We start from the raw sequence: 27,709 nt of genomic DNA on the forward strand, positions 1-27,709 counted from the left end.
AGACTTTTCACGTCACAGGTGCAGGACGTGCTGCTGAGTCCAGTTTGCACCCAAATGACAGACATTATAAAAAGACCCATGATGAACGTTTAGGATCAGCAAAAGAGAGAACTAGCAACAATGGCCCTTCATCAGTTCGATTATATCTTTGCGATCGCCATGATCTTTGCGTTTCTTGACGCTTGGAACATTGGTGCTAACGATGTAGCCAACTCGTTCGCTTCTTCGGTTTCGTCTCGTTCCCTCAGATATTGGCAAGCTATGATCCTTGCGGCTATTTGTGAGTTTTTAGGAGCCGTGCTTGTTGGTAATCGTGTGAGTGATACCATCAGAAACAAAATTATTGATGTCAAGGTGTTCGAAGCAGACCCTGCCGTTCTCATGTTAACCATGGCCTGCGCCTTGATTGGTTCTTCTCTTTGGTTGACCATAGCCACTTCTGTTGGTATGCCTGTCTCCACCACTCACTCGATTGTGGGTGCTGTTATTGGATCCTCAATTGCGGCTAAGGGTGCTAAAAATATTGTGTGGGGTTGGGATGGTGTTTCACAAATCATTGCATCTTGGTTTATCGCTCCTGTTATTGCCGGATGTTTTGCCACCATCATCTTCTTGATCTCCAAATTTTTCGTTCTTGAGCGTAAGAACTTTTCAACCTCGCTTAATAATGCCCTTTTGTTGGTTCCTTGCTTGGTGTTCATCACTTTCAGTATCTTGACTATGTTGATCGTGTGGAAAGGTGCTCCATCTCTTAATTTGGATGAGCTTTCAGATGGTGCTCTCGCCGGTTCCATTATCGGAGTTGGTGCTGTTGCAACCCTTTTGTACATGATCTTCTTCTACCCATTTTACCGTCGGAAATTAGTACACAATGACTGGACTCTCAGATGGTTTGACGTCTACAGAGGACCAACTTTCTACTTTATGTCAACTGACAACATTCCACCCATGCCTGAAAACCATCAATTGACCATCGACTACTATAAGGGCCGTCGTCCAGAAGAACCAAAACCTCAACAAGATACTAAGGCGGATTCCGTGGATATTGAGCTGGTATCAGTAACCACCGATCACTCAGTTCCTCAACAAACTACCAGACAACTCTGGTTCCTGCTTTTGAAGCAAGGTCCCAAAAAGTGGCCTTATTTATTGTGGTTGGTTGTCTCCCATGGATTTACCAAGGATGTCATTTCTACTCAAATGAATGGTGGTGCCTTGGCAGGTGATCTCCGTGCCGTTCACGGAAAGTCAAAGATTTACGACAACCGTATTGAATTCTTGTACTCTTTGCTTCAGGCCATCACCGCTGGTACCATGTCTTTTACCCACGGTGCTAACGATATTGCCAATGCTACTGGTCCTCTCGCAACTGTCTACTTGGTTTGGAAGAGCAACACTGTTGCCTCAAAAGCCGATGTTCCTGTTTGGGTTTTGTGTTACGCTGCTGCTGCTTTAGTCATTGGATGCTGGACTTATGGTTACAGAATCATGGCTAACTTGGGTAACAAGTTGATTCTTCAATCACCATCCAGAGGATTTTCCATCGAGCTTGGTGCCGCTATTACCACTGTGATGGCTACTCAGCTTTCGATTCCAGTCTCCACAACTCAAAGTGCTGTTGGTGCCACCGTATTTATTGGATTGTGTAACAGAGACTTGAAAGCCGTCAACTGGCGTATGGTTATTTGGTGTTACTTGGGATGGATCTTTACCTTGCCAATGGCTGGTATTATTGCCGGAATCATCAATGGTATCATTCTCAACGCCCCTCACTTGGGAGGAAACTATCAAATGCAATAGAGGGATTACAATGGAAACTTAATAAATGTGCTTTAGTAAAAGAGCTTGTAGCGTTATGGAAGTTGGTTGACTTTTGCAGCCGTATTATGTAAGAGTACCTATCATCAACACATCCACCCACCCGCACGCAACGACTCCTCCACAAATAATCTGTTTCGTGTAATTTCGGTAAAGAATGTCATTTGACGAAAAATTAGATTCAGGTCTCAATCTTTTCCGTAGGCTTGATCCAAAATATGTCAAACAAAACCTTGACAATGTCTGCACGTTAGTACAAAATGGTTCGGGCGACACTGATCAGTTGACACTGGAGCTTCTTTCCTCAATTGATGTTCCCCTTGAAAGCAGAAAATGCTCGGAATCGGGCAAGGAATATCTCTGCTGTGACTACAATAGAGATGGTGACTCATATAGATCCCCATGGTCAAACAAGTATTATCCCCCAGTTACCGTCGAAGACGACGACGCTCCTCCACCTTATCCTTCTGCTATTCTCCGTGATTTGGAGATCAAAGCCAATGAAAGTTTCGATATTTACAGAGATCTATACTACGAAGGCTCAGGTGTATCTTCTGTGTACTTGTGGGACACTGCAGAGGATGAAGGAGAGCCTACTCTGTTGGAAAATGGATTTGCAGGAGTTGTTTTATTGAGTAAAGAAACAGACGACAAGCTGGGAAAGTGGGACTCTATCCATGTGTTTGAGATTATTCCCGAAACCTCGTCTACGGCAACTTACAACATCACTACATCTGTCATTCTAGACCTTGCATCCACAGCTTCGTCCCTTTCACTTTCAGGTTCCTTGACACGCCAGGTGGAGTCTTCACAGTCACTTTCTGTTGAGGGCGGTGTAAACTTGGAAACGTCCCATCTCATAAATCTTGGTCAATTGGTTGAGAAGGCCGAATACAACATTCGTAACTTGCTTCAAGAGGTGTACTTTGACAAATTGAAGGATATAATCGTTAAAGATTTACGCAGCATAGGTGGACGTGTCGACGATACAAAGCAAGCTGAATTGGTAAAGGGTCTTCAGGGATTGTAAAGCTTATGAAAAATGCAATATACTTCTATTTATCTATGGCGTTACTATTCTGACGCAGGCGTCTTCTTGGAAGCGTTTCCGTAGTAGTCTCATCGTAATCGCTATTGTTCATGTTCTCAACGCTGACAGTAGAACCGTTGTCGAGATTGTATAGCTCCTTGTCTTTCTCTTCTTCTTCGCGAGGAGGAAGCATATTTTCCCTCACGTCATTAACAAACGACCAAATAGATGACGAAACCGCTTGAAACATCTCTTCTGGGTTTCTAGATGCTCTTTGGGGCAGCAGAGATCGCAGGGATGTCCACTCTGTTGGAAGGTCTACATCATTGTTTTTTGAGCGTGAGCGTAATGGAGACTGGTATGATTCCTCAGAAGTACGTGGTTGTGGATTGGCTGAATTCAGCACTTGTGGTATCAACGACCTCTCAAACTCATTTTGAAGCATAGAGTCAAACTGCTGTATGAAACCAAGAGGTTTGGAAAGGTTAGACCAGAGTCGAGATTTCGAGTCCGGCTCGGATTGTTCTGGTACTGGTAGGTATTTTGACGGAGACGATGACGACGAGAGCGTACGCCTTCTAGTTCTGTTTTTGGTACTTGCAATTGCTTCATCACGAGGATTGCTGCTTTGTCGAACATGTTTGGACGAGCCTGTATACCCAGCACTCATCTCTTTGTAAAGTGATCTTTGGACCAATTCTCGAAGTCGGTGAAGATCCTTTTCGCCTTTGTGAAGGATCAGATTGAGCTGGCTGATCTTGTCTTTGAGCTCCACTATCCCCATTTCCTTGAGAGCCAAAAACTTGAGTTGGTCGTCTATGTCAAGCGAAGCTAGATGTTCATCGGAAGGAAGTTCAAGGTTATACCTGAGACCCTGGGATTCGTTTGCTGGTTGAGGCCATTCGGGTAGCTGAGGTCCGTCTGCGTCTTCTAGGAGTTGTGGGAGCGGATTATTGGTGGAAGCAGAGCTGCCTCGGCGGTGTTTCAGTGAGTGTGAATGAGATCTTGTGAGCGTATGTTTGTGTGAGACTGGAGGGCTGGAGACAGAAATGGGCGATACCGCGATGTTTATGTTGAATCCCTTGCGATTGGAGCCTGCTGGAACCCCAGAATTTGATTTAGTTGAGGATGGGGGACCAGAGTCTGATGACTGGGAGTGAGATACCAGCCGATGTTTTCGGGGTGATGGTGTAAGGTCCATAGTTATGCCTTCTTTAGATTATTGTATAGGTGGGAAGCTCAGAATATGGCGAGATCAGGGTCTAATTGGTTTTTCTTATAAATGGTGTAAGTGCTAGTTACTTCTTTTGTAAATATGATCCAGTTATCAGTGCGCGAAAATCAGAAGTTAACCAAACTACCATACTCACAACCTATTTGGTAGATTTCACGATCCAGCCCGAACAAGAAAACAAGGCACATTATTTTCTGTTGTTGTGTTGTATATCCTATATCAAGGCTTGGGTGTGCATTTTTTCCACTTTCAGCTTTTCCTTGGCGACTTTCTACGCGGTGGTCGTTGTCCTCGGTTGTGATAACAAGTTCAAAAAGACGAAACAGACAACAATTGTAGGAACCTCAGAAAGTACAATTGTGTAATCTGAGCCTGACTTGAAGCACACATTGCTATTATTTATTCGAAGCCATTGATTTATTCCATTCCAGTTATGTTAGCAGACGTTGATCCTGCCATTCAAAAATGGGCCAAGTACGTGCTTGTACTTCTCATATGCCAAGTTCCAAGACCCTTTTCTTGGTCGTCATTTTTGACATTGAATCCTGCCATACGGCGTATCTTGAGAAAATACGCAGACGGTGACTTCATTGCGAAATGGTGTAACCCAGCAGCAACAATTTCTTCTCTAAGCAATGCTATCACTTGTGCATTCTTGTATCGGGCAAGTGTAAACAATGCTCGGATAGCTAAGGATTACATGCTGATCTATCTACTTCTGACATATGTTGAAAGAAACTCACCATCGACGGAAATTTATGTTTCCAGGTTCTCAAAGTACAGAAAGTTGAGCCACTACGATAGTCCAACCCTCAAGAAGTTGTACGAGAACAAAGAGCTTATTATCTTTCCCGCCTTGTTCGGTCAATTGCTTTCAAACTACCTCACGCCTACTCGTCTTGGGCTCAATAGAAAGTACCAGTCGCAACTTATCAGATCCAGAATATTGGACCCTATCTGGAGTAACTTTTCATTGGGTGTACGTTTCCACTACGTCAACTGGGGCGGGCTATTGCACAGGTATTTGATGCACAATGCTATTCTTGCTGCTTTCTTCCTCCTCACCACATTCAAGACCAAGTTTCTTGATCTCTACTACAAAGTCAAGTATGACATGTCTGAGGAGCTGGTTTCTCACATCACCAAACAGTATCTCCTTCATGCAGCGCACATGGCCAATTCCTGGACCAACTTTATGTATTTTCCCAATCTTATCTCAATGTTGCTAATTTCCTTATCGGCACCATTGATGAAACCGTCTAAACTGAAGTTGCTGCTCAAGACTTACATGAAATCCATAGGGTTCACTGCAGCGTTTGTGACGCTTATAGCTAATTCGATGGACTTTATACCCGACTGGGGTATCACAAAAGGTGGAGAGAACATACGTCATTTATCCAAACAAAGCATTGACAAAGTCAACGACTACATCTTCCAAATACTCATACTTTCCAAATGGCGGATTTTGAAGGAGAATCATCGTCTATTTAGAGGTGTCAATTGGTCACGAATTGAAGCCGCCGTAATGAGTGTTGGCGTATATAAGCTCATGAGTTTGAATGAGTGCACCAGTGATGACGATGTCAAAAGTGACCCATTGGTAAATGCTGTGGGGCACATTATGAATTGAAAGATAGCACTTTTGTTGTAATATAGTTCTTAACCTACTCTAGTAACCACCAGCACCAGGAACCTTCTCCTTTCCCTTTAAATTCTTCAATATCTTACTGAATCGGCTCTTGTCTCTGTCACCCAGCGATACCTCGCCTACTTCTGTCGTCAACTCATTAACTCTATCCCACAACGTTCCTTTCGACAAAAATTTGTCACGCTTCTCCAAGAACTGTTCCTCGTCCTTCAACACTTGCTGCGAACTCTGTTCCTTTTTGGTGTTGTAATTATCGTAGAAATCGTCTATTGTCTGCTGTGCCTTCTTGACAATTTCTTCCTTGGTTTTAGCATTGGCTTTCTCTCTTTCGGCGATCTCCAAATCACGTCTTTCCTTCCAATCTTTCAAAGCCTTCGAGTCTCCTAAATCTTTTGGTGCTTCGTATGCTGGTTCCTCGTAAGCTTCTGGCTGCTGGTGCTGAGCTGCTTCGGTTTGATCTACCTCGGGAAATTGCTCGTTGAATTCAGTGAATTCGTCGTCACTGTTCAATGCTTCTTTGTCGTTTTCTGTTTTGAATTCATCACCAAGCAATTCCTTTTCACGAGATAAAAAGTCGGAGTCGATGTTGTCACCTACTTCGGCGTCGACGTCGAGGGCGGGAAATTTGTCTGCCATGGTATGTTGTAAGGTTCCGTGTTCGTTGTTGCGACCCACCGACACTACCCCGTAGCCTGGTGCATTGGGTGTGATTTCATATAAAACGCTAGTTATATCTGCAGGAGCACACAGTTTGATCTAAACTGGTATACAATTGTGGTGTAATGGCATCCAACGTGTCTCGGGCGTTGTCTTTGATAGATTTGCCCGAAGATTTGCTCCAGAATGTGTTTTCAAGACTCGACCAAGGAAATAAAGTAAATATCGGCCGTGTGTGTCGCAGATTTAATGCCCTAGTGACTCCACTTTTGTATGCCAACCTCTTTATTACAAGCAGCAAATTCTCGACCGAACGTTTCCGGGACATCAAAGACTCCACATCTGAATATGAGTTGAGCAAATGGTCTATTGTAACCTTTTCATTTAGCGAATCCGACTGCCCGTTCAAACAACTAGAACTGTCCTTGAGCCATCCCAGTAGAGCGGCTCTAGTCGATAAATTAATAACCGATGACATTTCGTTCGTGCTTTTCAAGCTCAAATTCTGGCAAAAACGCTTATTTCAAACTAAAGGTCCAAGAACCGTGTATTTTGGGAATGTTGCAACGAACCATTTCAGTATAGGTTATGACGATGTGTTCCGATATTACATGTCGATAGAAGATTGGGTTTGCAATCTCACTAACCTACAAATGCGCAATATTCCTGAACTTCATCAGCTTTTGGCTGGCGTAGACGTACTGCGGTTCCATAACCTAACACTTAACTTTCATATAACTGACATTGGTGGCATAACATTGGCAAATTTGGAAAAGCGAGACCCGACTCAATTCCCTCACTTCCTCACCCACGTTTCTCATCTCCGTGTTTTCAGTGTTCACAATCTTGGTCTTCTGTTTTTGCGGAACCTTCGCAAGGTATTTGGAGATGAGCTATTTCCATCACTTCGAACCTTGTCTCTTAATCACATCCACGGCCAGACGACTGGTACAGACCGGTTCAATTTCAATTCCCTATATGACTTGTCCATGGAAATGGAGCTTTCTTTACAGGACATATTGCGAATAGTTAACGTGGATAGGTTGGAAAAATTGGAATTGAGTGTCGGTTGCAATCATATCTACTGTTCGCGAGATGGTATGCTACCTCACCTTGCTGAAATAGAAGAGAACGAATATTGTGGATGCTTGAATCGTTTTTTCAAAGAGCTTGCATCAAATATGGATCGTTTTCGTTCTCTCAAAAGTATTTCGATTTCAAAGATGGGCCACCTGGTTGTTGCAAATCCTTACAGCATTTATCACTTCAAGAAGGTGCTCATACTGTTTCTACAACGTATCCCCAGACTAAAAAATATCACAATTGACACCAACTCAGCTTTATATCCTTATCACAATATGGTCGCAGACAAGAGATTTCGAGAGATGGTTGAAATCTTCAATGTTCAAAATTCAGAGCTTTATGGGGTTCTAAAAAATTCCTGCGAGTGCTTGGATTACGTCGACTACTTCGAATCTGTTCATATATGGCGTATGGCCACAGCAAAGACAGATTCATGTCTTTGCAACTCATGTCAAGATACGAAAGAACGGATGTTTGAGTTTGTCGGATTAAACCGCCAAATTCAGTTCTATCTCAATCCAACCATTGTAAAGTCTTCCTCAGAATACCTTTACGACTTGATAGCCACAGTTTGTGATATAATGCGTCGATCTTATTACTATCGAAGTGGAGATGCAATGACTTCGAATATGGGACCTGCAGGCATCTCCACTGCGAAAGCTGCAGCCGCACGTCAAATTTCTTCCCCTGAGCCCGGATTGTTTGCTATCATGGGCTTGCTTGCAGATCAAATCAAGCTGCCACAAATTTCTCTTCATGATTTATTCAGCCATAATAACTACAAACAGTTGATATGCCCCGCTCACAATATAGCTGAACGTGCTCGATGCTGGGCACCGGAACTCACATGCCGCTGCGATGGAACGGAATTAAGAAAGTTTGCTCAGTACATCCAACACCAGGCAACAGAAGGCTGCAAGGCAATCTCACCGTAAGCCTAAATCCCGATTTATGCATATACTCCACCAATGAGCAGAACTTTATATTTAGAAGTAAATGATTCTTAATGCCGTCGATTGTCTCTTTTCCGTCCCGACTTCGATACCTCTATGCACCTTTCGTAACTCACACGATATAGTCTCTTCTGTGGCATAGATCGAAGAAAACCTCAACGTTCTTCACGTGACTTTTAGAGCATGTGCATACGATAGGGGCATATCCGCACTTCCGAGAGGTGATATACAGGTGCAAACATCTTTGCACCCAATGCTGCGCCGGGTTCTTATCGGGAACGATTTCCATTGATCGGGTTTTGATTCACGAACTTTAGTTGCTCCTTTTTGACATTATTGTTACTGGACATCATCATTTCAGCTTAGATTCAACTTCTGAACCAATCTACCTCGAGACACGTCCATACTTCTTGTCTACCCGGAAGCGCAATTTTCCATCGGATCGTTGTTCCGAGTCTATTTCACGGAACCGTGGAACCCGTATACACTATTAGAAGAGAAAAATCTTTATCTTCATTTCATCTTTCAACCATTTCAAGGTATAATACGCGCTTTTAATCGGCATTATTTACATCAAAACTGAAATCATGTCAGTAGCTGGAGAATTTCTGTTGCAGCATAATACTCAACCAAGAGCAGAGTCACCGGAAAGTGAATGTGAACTTCAGAGTTCCATCTCGACATCTTCTAGCTGTTGCTCTTTGGGAGCCATGGACTGCTCAGTCAACTTGTCTCCTACCAGACTCGAAAAATACAGAACACCTCCTTCCCCTATATTTAGCGACCTGGAGGTAGACCCAGATTGCAAGTGCATGGAGACCGAGAGTCAGTTTTCCAATGAGCAAGATGATTACTTGCAATTTCTAGAACCATTTCCAGTGCAGGCTCCTCCTTACTCTCTGCTTGCTCCTGGAGGTTGTCCAAGGTTCCCCATCGAAGTGCCGGCCACTGCCCCTAATGAACCTTTACCTGAATACCTGCCATCAATATATAAGATCGGCATGGTTTCCCGCAAGATTGAATGGCTCTCTCCTTTCGAACCCTCACCTTCTAGACTGTGGAAGCTGATAATCCTCGAGCTCAACTCCACTCAGCTCAACTTTTACTTCGTCCCCAGTAATTTGGAAGCACATTTATCCACTATACAAAGTACCTCGTCACTGACTGGTGCCGCTTTAAATTCTGTGGAGGAGCTGGATGTGCTGGTCATCAGTTCTCGCTTTACTTCGAATTCGGACTTGCATTTCTACAAAGGCTGTCAGCGCCTTGGCATCTTCGATCCTCTGAGAGCACATTTACCATCATCTGCATCATCACTTTTTGAAGAAGAACAAAGCCCCGTTCGCTACAAATCATCAAAGAAAGGAGCTAGATTGATACGTTCTTATTCGTTGCAGCATGCTCAACTCGGACTAGCTGCTGACTACCTCAAGAAACCTAACGTTTTAAGAATTAGAGTGGAAAGCGAGCAAATACTACTTCATTTTGGCTCTACTAAGGAGTTGGTTGAGTGGCATTTCGCATTATCGATGGGTCGTGACATATCGTTGGACCTTGAGGATAGACATATTCCTCGCTACCGCACAGTCCCTAGACGCAGAAACAGAAATACTCCTATACTGGAGTCAACATTGGCTTTTATAGCATCCTCCACTCCTCTGCAATTATCAAGGCAAGACAGTATTGGACAATTCTATGAAGATCCTGTATCACGAGGAAGAGCCAGATCAAACTCTCAAAAGAGTATAGAGTCTTCAGCAATGAAGGCAAGGTTATCAAATATCAGATCCAAGTTCCGGTCCAATAACACTCCAGCTCCTCCCCCGTCCAATGATATTATCAAAGGTGGAAGAACCACTGTCTTCAATGTGGGCGCAGATAACACGCCCGAGCCTATATACCCTACCAATAGAGGGTTTGTGAGGACATCTAGTGTGGACCGTGATGACAATGAACTGATTGATGTCCAAAATATGAGTGATCTCCAAGGTTCTGATGATGAAGATGAAGACTACGACGATGATGTTGTAGCCTTTTCATGTAGTAATGGGTCTTCCGCAGCCGCTAAATGGGCCCCAGACCCAGACAACATCGTCTCGGAGAGAAAGTTCTACAGGAATTGCTTGAGGTGTATCAAGCCTCTCAACATGGATGAACTGTGGGTGAATAAGCCTATGGTGAAGCCATCGTCCCTTTCACCTCTCAATTTGTCCTTCTTGAAACATGTGAAGTACGCCACATCGACGACGCACAGCAGCAGTGCAAGCTTGGCAAGTTTGAGCTCATCATTTTCCGCTTCACTGCTCATACAAAGTAACGCTCAGAAAAGTAGAAAGAAAAGCTTTTCCTTCAAAGATAGCTTTATGTACTATTCTGATGGAGGTTTATCAAAAATACCTAACCACTTTGTGAAGGAGTTTACGGTTGGAACAACTGGATTAATGGCCAAGGAACTTTGATTCACGAACTATTATAGCATAAAATCGCTTGATCATCAAGTAATATGTACAAGAATGATAGATGAAGACTATTGACAGCTTAAAATTTTAGCCGTTCCTTTATTTTTGTAGCCACTGCCCTTTCCTCGAATGCATTGATCATAATCTTACTCACCTGGTCTGAGAATAGAGAGCTGACCGTGTTGTAAAGTGGATTTTTAAAACTGTACTTCAAGTCTAATGTCACCTCGCAACTTGAAGTGGTGCCCACGTTCTTCACCTCTTTTAGGTTCCACTTGGTGTAAAGCAGGTCGAATACCAGTATACTCATAGATTCAGCAATAACCAGGACATCCTGTTGGCAACGAAGTTTACATTGAAACTCTTCATCAAATTGTTTCCACCCAACTCGTAAACCAGCAGCCGTAGGAAGCCCCAGGGCATCTTTACTGCTAATGTAGGAGTTCTCAACAAAAGGAACAAACTCTTTATATCTTGAGACATCTGATACTATCTCAAACATTTTGGACGGTGATACGTTCACAACTTTTTTCACTTGGTACTCTTGAAGGCCATTGTCAAAAGTTCCAAATGGAGTTGGTAACTTGAAAAATGATCTCTGCAAGGTCAATTTGTTCGATGCAATACGAAGAGAACCCCGTCGTATGGAGGGTATTTCCATGCCCATCTGCCTTATCATTTTCATATGTAAGAATAATAATTTTTTGTCGCGAGTTGCCAAAGAAACCTAACGAGAATAATGTTGCTACTTAGTAAGTTACTTTAGCTTGATTTATTGATTAGATACACTTATCAAGGACTACAAGTAGTCAGGTGGCATGAGCTGCTTATTGGGCACGAGTGTAGATGGCTTGCTTAGAGTGCTTAAGAACTGGGACAATGATACCCTCAGCCTCCAAGTGCTTCAAGGCAACTCTGGCCATGGAACCACCAATCTTTAATCTGTCCACCAACACGGAGACGGAAACGAACTTGAATCCTGGAACTTCCTTCATGATTCTGTCGTACTTCTCTTGGTCCAAGGTGATGACGTGTTGAGCCTTGTCCTTAACCTTTCCCTTGTTCCACTTCTTCTTACCCTTCTTACCACCGGCCAAGGCAGCAGCGGCCTTGGCGGCTTTGGTTTGTTGTATCTTTGGAGCCATTCTGTTTGTTAGTAGAGAGATTTAAAATTTTATGATGTGAGGAAATCGTATTCGTGATGAAAAATCTTTCCAGCTGTGAATCACAAGCACCAGTTTGTCTTGTCTTGTCCATTTTGATTCACTCAGATGGGGGTGTTTTTGGTTATATGAATTTGGAAAACGATGGGAAAAACCCATTGTGCAATGAGTATTCTTTAAACTCTTATCATCTATATTCATCTTCCACAGTTGTTCTACTGATCATTCACAGTATACCATTTCCTCACATAGTTATTTTCACACATACTTGACTGGTTCTTGTTACTAACAAATTGTTCACTTCAGCTTTAAAATTTTCGCTGTCGCTCCTCGCGCGGGACCTGCAGATAAGGAGTAAGTGCCGGATTTTGTCACGTTTCTTCTGTGACAGTGCTCGATCCGCGTGCACTCGTCGAGGGCTCAACCTCGGTCGTCTAACAAACAAATGGTATGTAACTTGAATCCCAGCAAGTCCGACTTTCGACCAAAACATGGCGAAGCGAACAGCTGAGGACCAGATAACCCGAGAAACATATGGCACCGGAGAGGCCGATGATGAGTCTTTTTCAGGACCTTCAAAAGCATCGTCTGCAGTTATGAGTAGGCGAAAGATCTTGAAACCTCGAGGTCATCGCGGCACTAGTGACATTTCAACCAATACAGCGACCACGCCATCATTTTCAACATTCAAAAATGAGACAATTCCAAGTACTGGCTTCACTTTTGGTAGCAACTTTGCATCGAAGAATACGACTAACGGTGAAAGTGATAAGAACGAGCGTATACGTGCCCTCAATGAACAATTCATCGCTGCTATAAAGAAGGCAGAAGCCCCCGGTACTATTGCGGACCTCACTGGTGTTGCTAGTAAGTACATCAATTACTACAAAGACATCACTGGGGGCCCTAAACCTCAAGTGTCAAGTACACCCTTTGGTATTGCTAGCACCAAAACTGAAGGTTCGCAAGAACCTGAAGGAATGGAAATCTCTGGAGATGATACCAAAGGTAAAAATGAAAACAAATCCTCTGACTCTGACTCTGAACAAGACGAAATTAAGATTGAGGGACCAAAATTCACCTTCGAGGCTAAGCCAGCCAAGAATCTGCCTTTTTCATTCGATCCCAAGCCAGCCAAAAAGAAGGACGATTCGGATTCTGAGTCTGAGGTCGAGATCAAGGGTCCTGTTTTTAGCTTCAATAAGCCTATAAAGGACAGTGTTTTTAAGATTGAGCCTCCCAAGCAAACTGAGCTGGCAGGAAAACCAAGGGACACTCAGTCAAGTACAGATCTGAGTACAAATGCTAAACCGGCTTTCAGTTTTACAGCCCCTTCTGAGTCAAAACCCGTTCAGACCACCTCTGCTTTCGGTGGTGGTGCATCAAACAAGCCAGCTTTCTCGTTTGGTTCAAGTTCTGCAGCTCCTCAGACTACAAAAGTAGACCAAGCGCCATCTTTTTCATTCTCGGCAGGCAAAGATAGTACCACCAATAAGCCTGTTTTCGGGTTTGGAACGCAATCCTCGACTGTTGGACAGACACTGCCTTTTACATTCAATTCAAACCAGAGCTCTGTCAAGATTTCAGGGAAATCTGATCCACAAGAGTCTTCAAATAGTGACAAACCTTCGTTCAATTTCAGTGGCACCCTGCAGAGCTCTGAAACTCCACTGGTCTTCGGAACCGGCTCTTCCAGTATAAACTCCGCTGTTCAAAGTGGTGAAAAGACAAACACGACTTCTACTGCAACAAACAATGAATCAAAGGCAACCCCCTCGTTTGGTTTTGGTATTACGCTGACATCCAGTGATGAGCCTAATAAGTTCACGAGTAGTAGTAATACCCCGCCACTGTTTAATTTTTCTGGAGTAAAAGGTTCCCTGGATGCAGCAACAACAGAGACAAAACCTGCCTTTACCTTTGGTGCTTTAAATTCTGCACCATCAAAGCCGTTTACTTTTGGAAGCAACTCCGCTGCTGCCCAGACGCCTGCTTTTTCGTTTGGGTCAAATAATGTGTCGAATTCTTTTGGTTCTTCCAACCCAAATGGTCTCAACAAGGCCGCTGATGACAAGAAAGAGGAGGAGGTTGTTGAGGAGGAAGTTGGTGGTAATTTTAAACCAATTGCCCAACTTTCCAATACGGAGGTAGAGGTTTCTACCGGTGAAGAAGACGAGGAAGTGCTCTTTACAAAGCGTGCGAAACTAATGAGATTTGATCCCAACAACAAGGAACAGCCCTACGCAAGCAAAGGTTTGGGTGATGTTCGTATATTGAAATCGAAATTAGGAAAGACCAGAATCTTAATGCGGTCCGAGGGAAGCTCTCGTGTCTTGCTTAATACCTTGGTATCCAAAACTATGACATATACGACAATGGGTAATGGGTCGATGGTAAGAGTTCCAGTACTTAACAACGAGACAAAAGCTATTGAGACCTATGTCCTCAAGCTTAAGTTGGCAACCGATGGTGAGAGCTTGCTGAAACTTTTGGAAGAGGTAAAACTGTAATGTACAAATAGCCGTATAAAAATATACGGAATGAATGTATTAAATCCTATTGGTGGTCTTAACGATCCCCTTTGCAAGGCTGAAAATCTCTAGGTTCATATCGTTTCTGATAGAACTTTGAAAGCCTATTTGTTCATCTTCTGAACTCACACCTTTAACGAGAAGGTTCTTTACCTCGGATAATGAACCGAAAAATTTATGACCATAGACTCTGAAAGTTGCAATAATAATGCTTAACAATGCGTCAACTCCTTCAATAATGTAAATATCTATGATCTGTGCACAGGTTTCGGAGGACAACATCTGTGTCAAGAATCCTAAGATAAGAACATGCAAGTAGTCCTTTGTGTGAAGTCCAATGGTATCGAAATGAAGTTTAAGATTTGGGGCAACCTCGTCAAACAATGAATCGAATCTGTTAAATTAAGTTGCCGTATGATCGTTCAAATATAATACGCCTCTGAAAATCGTTTGTTTCACCAATATAGGCGACCAAGTCAGCTAACGTAGGCGACAGAAACAAGTTACAGAACTTGACAAAGGCTGACGATACGTCCCCGCTGTTTCTCCAAACAATATAGGTCAAATCTAAGAGTCCCGGGAAAAAGTAGTCTGTCCTTATGTTTTGAGCTGTTGCCCTTGTAATCGGTAATAGTTGATAACGCTCATTCATGAAAAATATCACACCCCATATTACTTTTCGTAGGTTTGCCAATTGTTCAGAAGTCAACTGACTCCCAAATTGGCTTCGCATATCATGTATGATTTTGCGATCAAACTGCTTGATATTTGAAGGAACAGCATAGCTACCACTACCTGTAAGTTGATCAGAATTGCAGAGTATCAAATCAACTTGGTTGAGATACCATCGAGAATCCCCCATGTTTAGACGCGAGGATGAACTGAGTAGTTCTGTCCACACTGTTGCCCTGACACTCGACGGTATTCCTCTCCAATACATATCCCTTAACTGAGGGTCGTGACGTACCTGAAGTAATTCATCATCGGCTAGAAGGCTGTGCCAACGGTCGATGTCTTTCTCTCTTTGCTCAAGATGATATTTTATCTCATTTTGTCGCTTTTGTTGTTCAGTGGAGACTTGTTTCATGGCATTTCTGAAAATCTTGCTGGCCTCCTTATGATGCTTATTTCTATCCTTGGGTGATTTTGGAGGTAGCCAAGTTGGACGTGTGTATGTTAAGACGTTGCTTAGCGATTTGGAATTGTCAAGATAGTGCTTACTTGAAATACTCCCTGATTCTGGGACTGATTCTAACGAGTGTGTAGGTATCACCTCCAATGAGCGGGTTAAAAGGCGGTATCTCTGACGGGCGTTCTCATATTCGTAGGCTGCCTCATTCCCATCTAGCCTAAAAGAAATGTCATCGAGGTCAGAATGCCTAGGGCACTTCATTCGAAGATATGAATCTGTATTCGAATCAAAGTCATATGAAAGTTCAGTGTCCAAGCTGATGGTAGAGTCTCTTCCAGCGACACTATTGTGACTCCATATTGACGAAGATCTTGTGGAGTCGGTGTTAACTGAGTACCTATTGATTTCCCTCGGGCCTTTGAAGTAGCCCTGCTCGGCGTACTCGTGATTCGGAGCAAAAGGCACATTGCAGATATCATCCTCCGCGTCGATATCTAGGTCGTTCGAGCTGAATTCCAGGTTTTTCGTTTGGCGATTAGATCTAACTCTGTCATCACCGGGTAATCTATAATTAACGATGCTGTTGGACATCTGGTCCCTGCGAAGCTGAAGCCTTTGGGAAGGAGTGAGGTATGATGGCGTTCGTTTGATTGGAATCACGTAGTTTTGAATAGCATTTAGCTCATTCATGCTTGATGTGGGGTTGTGTGGCCGCGTGGTGTTCTCTCCACGTCCAAGCGGCTTGAACTGGTTATCTCTCCTCAGTTCTGCATTACGAACCGTGGCAGCCAGCGTATTGGGAGAATCTCTTGTGTTGATCTTTGGGCACAGTGCTATAAAGTCTCGCAGCCTCCCGCTTATGGGATACTGTGGGGTCGAGGGTAAAGATTTGTTCTTGTCCATTGTGATTGATTTAACTTCAATGATGAACAATAAGAACGAAGAATCTTCTATGCGCCGCTTCAATGCTAGTAATAATTGGTAAGAACTTCTTTCGCGCGTCGAAGGTATTCTCGTAAAGAACAATAGCGCGTCGTCAATCCGTCAGTTGTTTGTACGATTGATTATGACTCTCGACTGATTCAATTGCAATATTTCAGAACGACTACCACCTCTAGGATTTTCAGCTTGAGCTGCTATACCTCCAAAATCAAAAGGTCTATACTTTTAATGACATACGTTTCAGCCTTTGTTACTGTACGCGCTTTCGCGATAGAAAAAAAAAAAATAATAATAGAAGATTTCGCGTACACATCCACCATACACACTACGAGGATGATTTCTCCATGGCGTGAAATTTACAGTCTATGTACACTATATACAAAGTTTACTTTCTTTGCTCATCTTTCATGTTGAAAAACTTGCCCAAAAACTTTCCAATCTTCTTTAATTTGGAAGGATGGAGGTCTTTCTCATCATAGGTTTCATCCACTTTATCAGTGGTCTCATCTTCGCCATCAACTTTCCAGTGTGCATCGGTACGCTTCGCATTCTTATCGTTGAAAGCATCAGCAAGAGCCTCCAATAAAGCTGTTTGCACCGGTGTTTCAGGATTAAGTGTTTTGACATTGAGGACGACTTTCATATCGCCTCTGTTATTGATATTTCTGTTAATAGGTACTCCTTTCTCTGGAATGGTCAAGGTTCTACCCGACTGGACGCCGGGACGTAATTTTAGCTTGATGTTCTGACCATCGATCGTTGGAACAACTATTTCCCCACCAAGAGCTGCTGTAGTCATCCAGATGTCGTGCTTGACAACAATTTTATCATCTTCTCTAGAGAAAACTGGGTCCCTTGTAACATGTACTCTGATGATAAGATCGCCATTTCTGGTCTGATTGTAGGGGTCCTTCGTAACAAAAGGTGCATCACCAGCACCAGGCACGCGTAAACGAGTACCGTCCGCAACACCGCAAGGCAAATCCACAGTAGTAGATTTAGGAACTTCATCTACACCTCTTCCACGGCATGTGCCACACTCATCCTTCTTTGGTACTATGACACCACTTCCTTGACATGTCCCACAGGTTGATGACATATGAAAACCGCCGACAATATGGGTACTTTGGCCGGTTCCATGGCACGTTGGGCATGTGGATTTCTTCTTCCCTTTCTTTAGTCCTGATCCTTGACAGGTTCCACATGAGTCGACAGCCTTGTAGTTGACTTGAACTTTGGTACCGAAGATGGCATCCTTAAAAGATATCGTCTTTAGAACTTCGATATTATCACCTACATGTTCAGTGACAAACAGTCCACCTCTGGAGCCACGTCCACCGCCCCCTGTAAATGCTTGCTTGAATAAATCCTCGAAATCAAATCCCATACCTCCGAATGGGTTACCAGCATTGCCCCCAAATGGGTTTCCATTTGAACCACCAAAAGGGTTTCCAGCGTATGGATTGGAGTTTCCATGCTCATCAAATGCACTGGCACCAAACTGATCATATTGTGCTCTCTTATCTTTGTCGCTCAAGAGCTCGTAGGACTCTTGAATCTTATGAAATCTCTTCTCTGCGTCTTTTTCTTTATTCACATCAGGATGATACTTCTTTACGAGCTGATAATAAGCCTTTTTAACTTCTTGTTGGGACGCATCTTTCGAAACTCCTAATGTCTCATAAGGGTCAAACTTGATAAGAGTTGCGCTGCTCGCATGGAAGTGTCTTGAAGGTGTAGCGTGCAATCTGTTCAAGTAAAAGCTGCTCCTTGGTGCCCTAGCTATTCTACTTGATATATGGGCCCGGTTCAAGAGGGACTTAGCCAAGACTTTCATGCTCAGATAAAGAATTTAATATATGTCTATAGCAGTAGGCCTGAAAAACAAGTATAGATATGTATTGTCTCAATATTGAGATGTAGTAGATTGACGGATTCGAAGAATTTCTACAGCTGAGAAAAGTCAATATGCAGTATACCAAAGTAGGCATCCTAGTTAAGCGGATATATGACCCGGAAACTAGTATTGGTAACGTCTACTATCTTCTACGAGTTATGTTACTGTTTTTTGTATTCCCTGCCCTAAATGACTGAAACTCTAGAACTTCTGATCCCAAGAGTCCAATTTCATTGTACCATTCTCTTGTAAGTTCATGTGCATCTTGAATGCATCCTTCAAGATATGAGGCTCGTGCAAGCACTTGTTCTTCTTGGCATAGAAGATTGCTCTGTCATAATATTCTGTCAATTGAGCTCTGAAGTCAGGATGAGCACACTTGTTGATGATTTCCAAAGCTCTCTCCTTTGGAGATAATCCACGCAAGTCAGCCAAACCCTGTTCGGTGACAACAATGTCCAAGTCATGCTCAGTTTGGTCAACGTGAGTAGCAAATGGAACAATACACGAAACACCGGTTTTGTCAGTTTTTGAAGGTCTTGCCGATGGCGTATGCATGACTGACAATTTAGCGTTTCTCAAGAAGTCTGCAGATCCACCCAATCCATTCAACATTCTTGAACCCATGACATTGGTTGAGTTTGCGTGTGCATATATGTCAACTTCCACTGGAGTGTTCATGGCAATTGTACCCAATCTTCTGATGATTTCAGGAGAGTTGGAAACGACCTGGGATCTTAAGCACAATTTCTTTGAGAATTCGTCCCAGTTTTCATAAAATCTGTCGAAACCTGCCTCTGTCAATCTGATCGAAGTAGCAGTAGCGTAATCCAATGAACCGGAGGCGAAGAAGTCCAAGAAGGAATCTTGAAGAACCTCAGTCCACACAGAAAGGTTCTTGAATTTAGAGCCAGCAAGACCTTCCACGACTGCATTTGCAATGTTACCAATACCGGATTGCAATGGATGCAAGTTCGAAGGCATGCGTCCGTATTTGACCTCGTGCTCGAAAAATTCAATCAAGTTATTGGCAATGGCTTTGGATCCTTCATCTGCTGGAGTGTTAGGAGGAACAATGTCGCCCGTGGTAGATTCGACAATTGCAACAACCTTTGAAGGATCGATAGGAATGGAGTCAAGACCAACTTTGTAGTCAACACTCGTGTGTGGGTATGGTTGTCTGAAGGGTGGTTGCACTGGCATGTCAATGTCGTGTAAACCCTCGAATGATGGAGTCTTAGTATTCACCTCGATGATAATCTTGTCGGAAACACTAAGCATTTCAGGAGAGCCACCAACTGCAGGACCAGGAACGATAGAACCGTCTTCCTTGATAGCAGTGGCCTCAATGATAGTGAAATCCAACAAGTCATTCTCTTTTTCTCTTGTGTAGAATCCGTAAGTCAAGTCCTGAGGGAACATTGACAAATGCTTGTCGAAAAATTGAGTTCTGCCCTCATTGATTGCTTTAGCAATTGGTTTTCCAACTTGATGAGGTGAACGGCGCAAAATCATGTCATGCTCGGCCCATCTGCTTTCCTCAGGGCCTGCCGATGCACCAACAAACAAGTTGAAAGCAAGTTTTCCTTGCAAGTCGTTTTTCTCGACATGGTTAACCAAGGCACTTGGAATGGCCTTGGGCGCACCAACTCCGGTGAATCCGGACCAGCCTAAATACTGACCGTGTTTGAAGAATTCCACACACTCATCGGCTGTTCTCAACTTTTTGAGGTATGGGGCGTATCTGACCCTTTGTTTCAAGAGAGCTGACATTTGATCTATACGAATTGAATAGGATGTAGTCCTGCTTTCAGCGGAGACTTATAAACTGTTACCAAAAAAAAGTCTCAACAAACTGAAAAGTGTTGGATTTCTGTTGCGGGGGTCGTATCGGGAACGAACACAAACACAACGCGCACTTCACAGGCAAAAAAAAATCTGTTGAGCAAGAAGTTTTCTAGACGAGCCTGAAAAATCTGGGGTATTTATACTAGCAAACTCTGTCAGCTCCACACCCCGGACTTCTGCCGACTATTTTTTTTTCCCGGCCCAGCAAACGAGCTCCGACTTACCGAGCTTCGGACTTTTGCTCGTTTGAGCATCACACGAACGCATCTTATTGCTGTTGATGCTTGTGGGGCAGTACAGCTGCAAGTTTGTAAAATCAAGCTGGAATCATATAGTGATTTATCGAATAACGCTTCTCTACCTTTCTGCGGGCTTGCAGCCACTTATAATGCTATAAAACGTTCCCCTCTCTCGGAGTGATCCGCGCTAAAGTCCGACAACGACCACTTCCCAAACAGGTGTTACATCGGCTCGCACCGCACGACGATGCACGAATGCATATAATACGGTTATGTAGTTTAATCCCTCGGATATCGCTTGTTTCTCGTGGACTTAAACCTACTGATCCGTACAGGTTGCATGTTTTCATCCAACGGTACCATTTCAGATGGCTCATTATCTTTTGGCGACGATGCTCTGAGTTTTTGTGAGAGATATTGGTACTCACGATTGATCTGCTCTTGAAGTAAACTTGATTCAATTTCTTCGGAAGTGACATCGTTGTTTTCAACTATTTCTTCTTCCAATATGGGCCCCAGATCGCTGTCGACATCTATGTCGCTACCATCATCGTCATAGGATTGCTCAGTGGACTCTTCATTGTAGGTTTCATTCATTAGTGTTCCACTATTCTGACTCGACATGATCAATGCGTTGACTTTCTCAAAGTCATCTAGCTTCTCAACAACAATGCTACCGGCACCTCGGTCCTCTTCGTTAAGTTCCCTAGTGTAAGCCTTGGCCATGGCATCGAGGTCAAATTTGTTTGTCCCATTTGTGGTGACATTATTCGTTTCCTGTGCATTATGAGCGTCCTCTACCTCGAGGGGGGACATGTGTGATTTTTCACTGTTGTGTAATGACCCAACTGGAACATCTCTCTCGATAATATCGCTCAATGGCTCTGTTGTCTCTTGATGGTGCGACTTTGGAGGACCATCTTCAGGCAAAGTATTTCTATCGATAGCAACCCGATTCTGTTTAAACTTTGAAAGTTTCCGATCTGGGTAAGTAATGTTTTTGAGCTGCTCCCCGACATTTTCTATACTCTTTATATCGAGAGCGTCCGAGAATCTCACAGACTTTTTCGAGGAACTAATTGATTCCTTTTGTATGTCTTCGACGGTGGTAACATTTCCAGCTCTTTCCTTGTTAATTCTTAGGTCTGAAATCTTGTCCCAAAGCATTTTATTAATGGTGTTTTCCTCATTCTTTTTTCCTGGCAAGAATTGTGTCTTTCTCAGTCCGTATAACATTTCGTCGGCTAGAGAATCGTCTGCATCATCACTGCTTCCTTCCTCGAAATCATAGTCCCACTCCATGTTGTCTGGGATATCCACTTCTTCATCCGCTAACTCGTCGAATAGCTCCAACTTAATCATGTCATTTTCGTTTATCGCAAGTTCACTCCGACTTGTGCTTCCACTTTTGTCCTCCTCAAAAGGCACACTAGTATCCTTCTCATGGGACTGCCTCGATGACAGGGGAGATTCCTTACTGTCCTTCACTTCTGTGATACCCATATCTTCCATAAGCTCTTGCCATTCATCTTTTTCTTTGTCCTCACGGGAGTTTGTCTCTTTGCTTTCATTCGTGCGTACCTCTGTAGCTTCCAGCTGACCGCTTGTGTTTTCTTGTATTTCAGCAACTTTTGAATCCTCAGGTATACGTATTGATGAATTCCTTTCTTTTGGAACGCCTATATTTGAAGAGATCACGTTGCCATTTGCATCTAGCTCTTCAACAATTTCAACGAAAGGCAACCCTTCTTCGTTTAGCTTTTCTTCTTTCTCATTCCCATTGCCAGGCGCCGTTAACTTCACTTTCATTTGCTCTGCGAAATCAATCTTTGAATGGATATCGTCTATACTTTTCTCAAGATACTTGTCCCGCCTCGAAAGAAATGAAGTTGCATCTGTATGGTTCATTGAAACGAAATATCCATCGCCTATCGAGACTATAGTATGCTCAGCTGATTCGGATATATCGCTTGCAAGTTCCTTTAAACTCATGCGTTCTGATGCAAGAACGCCTTCTTTTGCCCGTAAGTGTTCTATTGTACGATCGAGCTCCATGCTCAACGCCAGGTATGAAACATTATCGTCAGTCATATAATTAGTGGCTATACTGTTCTGGCATTTTGTCGTAGGAGTTGCAAATAGTGAGATGAGTTGATTTGGCCTCGTACACGACTACTGTTGGAGCCTTCAGTTAGCAGCGATCAAGACAATGTAGAGTGGTTGCATTGATTTGATGTAAGACTAATGTGGTTGATGTCTTCGATCGATGGAATTCGTACATTGAAAGTTTTATAATTTTTGGATTTTGCAATTTTTTGAGAGTTTGCAAATCTCTACTGAATTTAGGTACATAAAGACGTCGGTAAGCCTGACAAAGAAGAGACAAAACACATATTTACGCAACTGTTTCAACGAAACGAATGCTGAAAGAAAGTTTGACAGACGGGATTTCTGCTACGCCGCTTAGTAGAATCACAATAACGAAGCCGATGTTAAGTGTTTGTCTTTGCACGACCAAGCGATAGATCTGTGACTTTACAATAGATAAACACCTTTCAAATGGCTCCTACTAAATTGGAGATCAAGGTTAATGTTGTGAAACGACTTTTGAAAGAGTCGAAACTATATGACGAGGAAGCTTCCGACCAAGAGAAAGCTCTCTCTGATATGAAGGAAAGACATGAAGATCCATACTTGATTCATAAACAAGAAGTGCTTTTGAAGGAAGCCCAAATGATGATCACTGAAATAAGGAAAAAGGTTGAAGATCAGAGAACTAATCTCGCAAAGTACTTAGACAACTACGACGGTGATGAAGATACCAGTGAAGCTAGAGCATTGATCGGGGTAAACTGAGAATTTTTCTAGACTCATAGAACACGAAAAACCTTATATAAATTATATTACTAGTTACTATGTAAGCGTTCCCACTCCCTCAAATCCTCTTCGTAAGCTTCATCTTCATCCTCCTCTCCAGCTTCGTCTTCACCTGTAGTATTAGGCTCATTTAATCCGCGGCGATCTTCAGTCTCCTCAAGGCGATCGAAAGTATCTTTTTGCTCGATCCACCTTTCATGGATATCAACATCTATATCTTTTATCAAGGACGATTGTCTTGTAGCTTCACTCCATATAGTATCCCCACCTATTTCACTAGTTCCAAACATATAGCCATTTGCTTTATCAATGATGTTTAATAGGTGTATCATGGACCTTTTGTTTTCAACAGATAAGACCTCAAACGAGACCAAGTTGAAGTCCTCAATCAATTCACCAATTGCCTCAGTTAAGCGTACAAACTTCTTCCCTAAAATGGAGTTGGATTCCTTTTCTAGAAGTGGCTTTAAATAGTGAAGGTCCTGGACTTCCGTATAGTAATCAAGTTTAAATGGAAGAGACCCATACGAGTGTAGCTTGTCTATCTTAGAAATCACATTAACGTGGGGTAAATCGAGCTGAAGCATTGATCTCAAGCTTAGAAGTAAAATCGATATGTACTGTGAGGGGCTGGTCAAGTATATCGAATCCACCAAAGAGACAGTACATAGTCGAATTCCCCCCTTCCTCGATATTAGTTTAAGAATTTGGTACAAGGAATTATGATGTGTGAATAACTCAACTTGGCCAGGGCAATCGATAAGTAGATAATAATTTTCGTCTGCAAGTTTTTTGATCTTTGCCACAAAGTTTTCGATCTCAACAGAGCTGAGGCACTCAAGCGCGTACATAAGACCACCGTTTGGACCAAGGTCTAGTTCTTCCATTATTTCATCCAACGTTAAGATATCTCGTATATCAAGAGCGCAGTCTGGATAAGGTAACCTGTCGTTCGCGGGGTCCAAGTTGATCACACACAGTTTACGGCCAATCGCTGACATAAACTGATACATCCCGTAGCAATAGGTGGATTTACCTGACCCCGGTGGCCCTATGACCACTTGACCGAACATGAAGCTATCAAGCCTAAAAATGTTAGTGATGTTTAAGATTAACACGCGCACGACCACACATTTGATGGCGACTCACTGGCAATCTCGGTAGTTACGATACTTCAGGCGTCACAAAATGCCAACCGCTACTAATGAACTATCCTTCCTTACTAAAAAGGTAACAGTGTCACCGTTAGTTCTCCTCTCCGTTGTTGATCACTACAATCGAGTTGCTAAAGACTCGAAGAAACGTGTTGTGGGTGTGATCCTTGGGGAAAGTAATCTGGATGTGATCAAGGTCACTAACTCATACGCAATTCCCTTCGAAGAGGACGAGAAGAATCCTAGTGTATGGTTTTTGGACCATAATTTTATCGAGTCCATGGGCGATATGTATCAAAAGATCAATGCGAAAGAGCGGCTAATTGGTTGGTACCATTCGGGCCCCAAATTGAAATCTTCAGATTTGAAAATCAACGACGTGTTCAAGAAATACACCGCAAACCCTCTCCTATTGATCGTTGACGTACAACCAAGACTTGTAGGTATCCCTACAGATGCGTATTATGCTGTTGACGACATAAAGAACGATGGATCAGCTGCCGAAAGAACATTCGTTCATGTGCCTTCATTAATCGAGGCTGAAGAAGCTGAAGAAATAGGTGTTGAGCATTTGTTGAGAGATATTCGGGATCAGGCAGCTGGAAACCTATCAATGAAAGTGACCGAAAGCTACCAGTCATTACTAGGCTTACACCAGAAACTTAGAAATATTGCAAACTATCTTGACAAGGTATATCAGAAAAAGCTTCCTATCAATCACACAATTCTAGGCAAGCTTCAAAATGTGTTCAATCTTCTTCCTAACTTGATGGGTTCTGGGTTGGAGTCAAATGAATTGAAGGAGCAGTCCAAGGCGCCGGTGTCCAGCTCCTTATCTACTGCATTCACTGTAAAAACCAATGACGAATTGATGATGGTCTACATCAGTACTCTTGTTCGTGCAATAATCGCATTCCACGATCTCATCGAGAATAAGTTGGAAAACAAGAAGTTGAATGAAAAGGGTAGTTTGAAAGAGCTTCAGTCATCTGACACCAATCCTCCATCTGGATTAGAAGAGGTAGGGGAGGGTCTTCCACAGGAATAGTTATAGTTTAAGTATTTCACACACGAGGTTCTGCATATTGATGCTAAAAATCAAGGTTTAGCCCTCGAAAATCAACCAGAAGGGAAGTGGGCATTCGATTGTGGAACGCACTGTAGAAATGAGCTACAAACTCCTCATTCAGAGGCGGCACAATCATGTGTCTAACTTGAATTATTTCTTCCACAACTCCAAGAGATATTGGGTGAAGGAAGGTCAATCTTTCCTCGACAACAGAAATTTATCAGCCAATAAAAGACCTTTGAAAACGTCACCGGATTCCAGAATAAGAAAACGAAATCAAGATGTAGACAACGAGATACTGTCACAAACGTACTTTATGCGTGATGTTGCGTCGAAGGTCCTCAACTGTCAGGAAGTGGAAGCTAAACTGTCGCAGGGCCTAACTCCTGCTGAGTTGAAACACGTACCATTTCCTGTAATACCAAAACAAGCGTCACCAGTAACCAACTCGGGTTCGAAAGCAAGCAGTATTTTCTACTTCACGCCTTACTGGAAATTGACCAAGCCAAACCTCACAATCTTGGTAACCTTATCCTCAATATGCTCTTATGCCGTTTCGCCTTTAAGTGTATCCGTGCCTGAGCTTTGTCTTCTAACACTTGGTACAGCACTATGTTCTGGGGCTGCAAATGCAATAAACATGGCTCGTGAACCTGATTTTGATAGGCAAATGCCTCGCACCGTCGGCCGACCCATTGTTCGTGGCCTTTTGACCTCAAGGCAAGCCTATATCTTTTCCGGGATCATAGGCACAGCAGGTACAGTTATATTGTACTACGGTGTTAATGAGACTGTTGCAGCTCTCGGTGCTATAAACATAGTCCTCTATTCATGGATATACACTTCCTTAAAAAGGAAGACTATTCTTAACACCTGGGTTGGTGCCTTAGTCGGGGCCATCCCTCCCTTAATGGGATGGGCATCATCGTCTTCACTCACAGACCCGGGCGCATGGTGTCTTGCTGCTCTCCTCTTCGCCTGGCAATTTCCTCACTTCAATGCTTTGTCCCATAATATAGCTCAGCAATACAAAAATGCGGGTTATGTCATGACAGCAGCTGAATATCCCAAGTTGAATGCCAGAGTTGCGTTGCGCTATTCAATCTTAATGTTCCCCATTTGCTTTGGACTATGTTATTTCAATGTCACCGATTGGGGATTCATGTTAGATTCCTCCATAGCGAACTTTTGGATGACATTGATGGCATTTAGGTTTTGGAAACAGCAACATATCAATCACAAGCCGAACTACAGGCCTTCCGAAGTGCAAATTACGGCTGCCAATATTCAGGCAAAGAAACTATTTTGGGTTTCCGTGTGGCAATTGCCTGCAGTTCTTATTCTTGCAATGCTACACAAGAGGGGACAGTGGGAAAAGATATTTGGATACTTTCTGCATCATGATAAAGAGTCAGCAAAGAAGGTCCTGATAGAAACTATATAATGTGTATAGCTCGAGACAGAAAATCCATGTATATAACGGCGAAAGAACATCACCACCATTTCGGATACATTGACGGCTCTGAAGGCTATACTTTGGGGTGCCCTTCCTCCCCTCTTGCTCAATACGAAATTCTTCTGTAACTCCAAAAGAAGTATTCGAGGATATTAGACAAAATGTTTGAAAGACGGATCAGGGTCCTCTAAGAACCTGACATTGACGTTTTATGGGCTCTGAGGATACGACTCCAAGTAGTTTGTAGGAAACAAAGAACCATGCCTTATCATCCATCTTAGGATTATATTGATTAAAATTGAAACCAAATAAGTAGAGCAAGCCGGCAATTGTTCTAAATAATGTATTTCCCCAAACACAAAAAGAAAAGAGCATAATACCCGTGTCATTGGCTTGCATTGTCAAATCTCAATGGCAACTGCTCAGGGAATCAACTCCAAGGTGGTGAAAACCAAAAATAAGATGTACCTAAATTAGCAATGGGGTGATATTTAAATGTAAAAACACCATTGCAAACGT

At 42.9% G+C, this 27,709-nt stretch overlaps 18 protein-coding genes across 18 annotated transcripts; 9 read left to right on the forward strand and 9 right to left on the reverse strand. All coding sequences in view use genetic code 12, as the record gives it.

Moving 5' to 3' along the window:
* Positions 1-120: 120 nt before the first annotated feature.
* Positions 121-1,800, forward strand: PHO89 (Pho89p; the record flags this gene model as incomplete). The annotated part of the gene is made up of 1 exon (XM_001484804.1): positions 121-1,800. The coding sequence occupies one exon, from the start codon at positions 121-123 to the stop codon at positions 1,798-1,800; it is 1,680 nt and encodes a 559-aa protein (XP_001484854.2).
* A 175-nt stretch (positions 1,801-1,975) lies between these two features.
* Positions 1,976-2,848, forward strand: PGUG_02584 (F-actin-capping protein subunit beta; the record flags this gene model as incomplete). Its single annotated transcript, XM_001484805.1, has 1 exon — positions 1,976-2,848. One exon carries the CDS (start codon positions 1,976-1,978, stop codon positions 2,846-2,848), a length of 873 nt encoding a protein of 290 aa, XP_001484855.2.
* Positions 2,849-2,873: 25 nt separating this feature from the next.
* Positions 2,874-4,049, reverse strand: PGUG_02585 (uncharacterized protein; the record flags this gene model as incomplete). The annotated part of the gene is made up of 1 exon (XM_001484806.1): positions 2,874-4,049. One exon carries the CDS (start codon positions 4,047-4,049, stop codon positions 2,874-2,876), a length of 1,176 nt encoding a protein of 391 aa, XP_001484856.2.
* Positions 4,050-4,515: 466 nt separating this feature from the next.
* PGUG_02586 (uncharacterized protein) lies at positions 4,516-5,712 on the forward strand (the record flags this gene model as incomplete). Its single annotated transcript, XM_001484807.1, has 1 exon — positions 4,516-5,712. One exon carries the CDS (start codon positions 4,516-4,518, stop codon positions 5,710-5,712), a length of 1,197 nt encoding a protein of 398 aa, XP_001484857.2.
* Positions 5,713-5,751: 39 nt separating this feature from the next.
* On the reverse strand, positions 5,752-6,366 carry CLC1 (Clc1p; the record flags this gene model as incomplete). Its single annotated transcript, XM_001484808.1, has 1 exon — positions 5,752-6,366. The coding sequence occupies one exon, from the start codon at positions 6,364-6,366 to the stop codon at positions 5,752-5,754; it is 615 nt and encodes a 204-aa protein (XP_001484858.2).
* A 146-nt stretch (positions 6,367-6,512) lies between these two features.
* PGUG_02588 (F-box protein) lies at positions 6,513-8,405 on the forward strand (the record flags this gene model as incomplete). The annotated part of the gene is made up of 1 exon (XM_001484809.1): positions 6,513-8,405. One exon carries the CDS (start codon positions 6,513-6,515, stop codon positions 8,403-8,405), a length of 1,893 nt encoding a protein of 630 aa, XP_001484859.2.
* A 605-nt stretch (positions 8,406-9,010) lies between these two features.
* Positions 9,011-10,882, forward strand: PGUG_02589 (uncharacterized protein; the record flags this gene model as incomplete). The annotated part of the gene is made up of 1 exon (XM_001484810.1): positions 9,011-10,882. One exon carries the CDS (start codon positions 9,011-9,013, stop codon positions 10,880-10,882), a length of 1,872 nt encoding a protein of 623 aa, XP_001484860.2.
* A 79-nt stretch (positions 10,883-10,961) lies between these two features.
* Positions 10,962-11,567, reverse strand: PGUG_02590 (ubiquinone-binding protein; the record flags this gene model as incomplete). Its single annotated transcript, XM_001484811.1, has 1 exon — positions 10,962-11,567. One exon carries the CDS (start codon positions 11,565-11,567, stop codon positions 10,962-10,964), a length of 606 nt encoding a protein of 201 aa, XP_001484861.2.
* A 142-nt stretch (positions 11,568-11,709) lies between these two features.
* On the reverse strand, positions 11,710-12,027 carry RPS25B (40S ribosomal protein eS25; the record flags this gene model as incomplete). The annotated part of the gene is made up of 1 exon (XM_001484812.1): positions 11,710-12,027. One exon carries the CDS (start codon positions 12,025-12,027, stop codon positions 11,710-11,712), a length of 318 nt encoding a protein of 105 aa, XP_001484862.1.
* Positions 12,028-12,536: 509 nt separating this feature from the next.
* PGUG_02592 (nucleoporin) lies at positions 12,537-14,555 on the forward strand (the record flags this gene model as incomplete). Its single annotated transcript, XM_001484813.1, has 1 exon — positions 12,537-14,555. One exon carries the CDS (start codon positions 12,537-12,539, stop codon positions 14,553-14,555), a length of 2,019 nt encoding a protein of 672 aa, XP_001484863.2.
* Positions 14,556-14,973: 418 nt separating this feature from the next.
* Positions 14,974-16,611, reverse strand: PGUG_02593 (uncharacterized protein; the record flags this gene model as incomplete). Its single annotated transcript, XM_001484814.1, has 1 exon — positions 14,974-16,611. The coding sequence occupies one exon, from the start codon at positions 16,609-16,611 to the stop codon at positions 14,974-14,976; it is 1,638 nt and encodes a 545-aa protein (XP_001484864.2).
* Positions 16,612-17,035: 424 nt separating this feature from the next.
* Positions 17,036-18,487, reverse strand: MDJ1 (Mdj1p; the record flags this gene model as incomplete). The annotated part of the gene is made up of 1 exon (XM_001484815.1): positions 17,036-18,487. One exon carries the CDS (start codon positions 18,485-18,487, stop codon positions 17,036-17,038), a length of 1,452 nt encoding a protein of 483 aa, XP_001484865.2.
* A 261-nt stretch (positions 18,488-18,748) lies between these two features.
* Positions 18,749-20,320, reverse strand: ACH1 (acetyl-CoA hydrolase; the record flags this gene model as incomplete). The annotated part of the gene is made up of 1 exon (XM_001484816.1): positions 18,749-20,320. One exon carries the CDS (start codon positions 20,318-20,320, stop codon positions 18,749-18,751), a length of 1,572 nt encoding a protein of 523 aa, XP_001484866.1.
* Positions 20,321-20,913: 593 nt separating this feature from the next.
* PGUG_02596 (uncharacterized protein) lies at positions 20,914-22,725 on the reverse strand (the record flags this gene model as incomplete). Its single annotated transcript, XM_001484817.1, has 1 exon — positions 20,914-22,725. The coding sequence occupies one exon, from the start codon at positions 22,723-22,725 to the stop codon at positions 20,914-20,916; it is 1,812 nt and encodes a 603-aa protein (XP_001484867.2).
* Positions 22,726-23,193: 468 nt separating this feature from the next.
* PGUG_02597 (uncharacterized protein) lies at positions 23,194-23,490 on the forward strand (the record flags this gene model as incomplete). The annotated part of the gene is made up of 1 exon (XM_001484818.1): positions 23,194-23,490. The coding sequence occupies one exon, from the start codon at positions 23,194-23,196 to the stop codon at positions 23,488-23,490; it is 297 nt and encodes a 98-aa protein (XP_001484868.1).
* Positions 23,491-23,540: 50 nt separating this feature from the next.
* Positions 23,541-24,584, reverse strand: PGUG_02598 (putative GTPase; the record flags this gene model as incomplete). The annotated part of the gene is made up of 1 exon (XM_001484819.1): positions 23,541-24,584. The coding sequence occupies one exon, from the start codon at positions 24,582-24,584 to the stop codon at positions 23,541-23,543; it is 1,044 nt and encodes a 347-aa protein (XP_001484869.2).
* A 115-nt stretch (positions 24,585-24,699) lies between these two features.
* RPN8 (proteasome regulatory particle lid subunit) lies at positions 24,700-25,713 on the forward strand (the record flags this gene model as incomplete). The annotated part of the gene is made up of 1 exon (XM_001484820.1): positions 24,700-25,713. One exon carries the CDS (start codon positions 24,700-24,702, stop codon positions 25,711-25,713), a length of 1,014 nt encoding a protein of 337 aa, XP_001484870.2.
* Positions 25,714-25,831: 118 nt separating this feature from the next.
* Positions 25,832-27,178, forward strand: PGUG_02600 (protoheme IX farnesyltransferase; the record flags this gene model as incomplete). The annotated part of the gene is made up of 1 exon (XM_001484821.1): positions 25,832-27,178. The coding sequence occupies one exon, from the start codon at positions 25,832-25,834 to the stop codon at positions 27,176-27,178; it is 1,347 nt and encodes a 448-aa protein (XP_001484871.2).
* Positions 27,179-27,709: the final 531 nt, after the last annotated feature.

The sequence above is a fragment of the Meyerozyma guilliermondii genome, genomic scaffold (assembly GCF_000149425.1).
Source record: "Meyerozyma guilliermondii ATCC 6260 scaffold_3 genomic scaffold, whole genome shotgun sequence".
NCBI classification, from domain to species: Eukaryota; Fungi; Ascomycota; class Pichiomycetes; order Serinales; family Debaryomycetaceae; genus Meyerozyma; species Meyerozyma guilliermondii.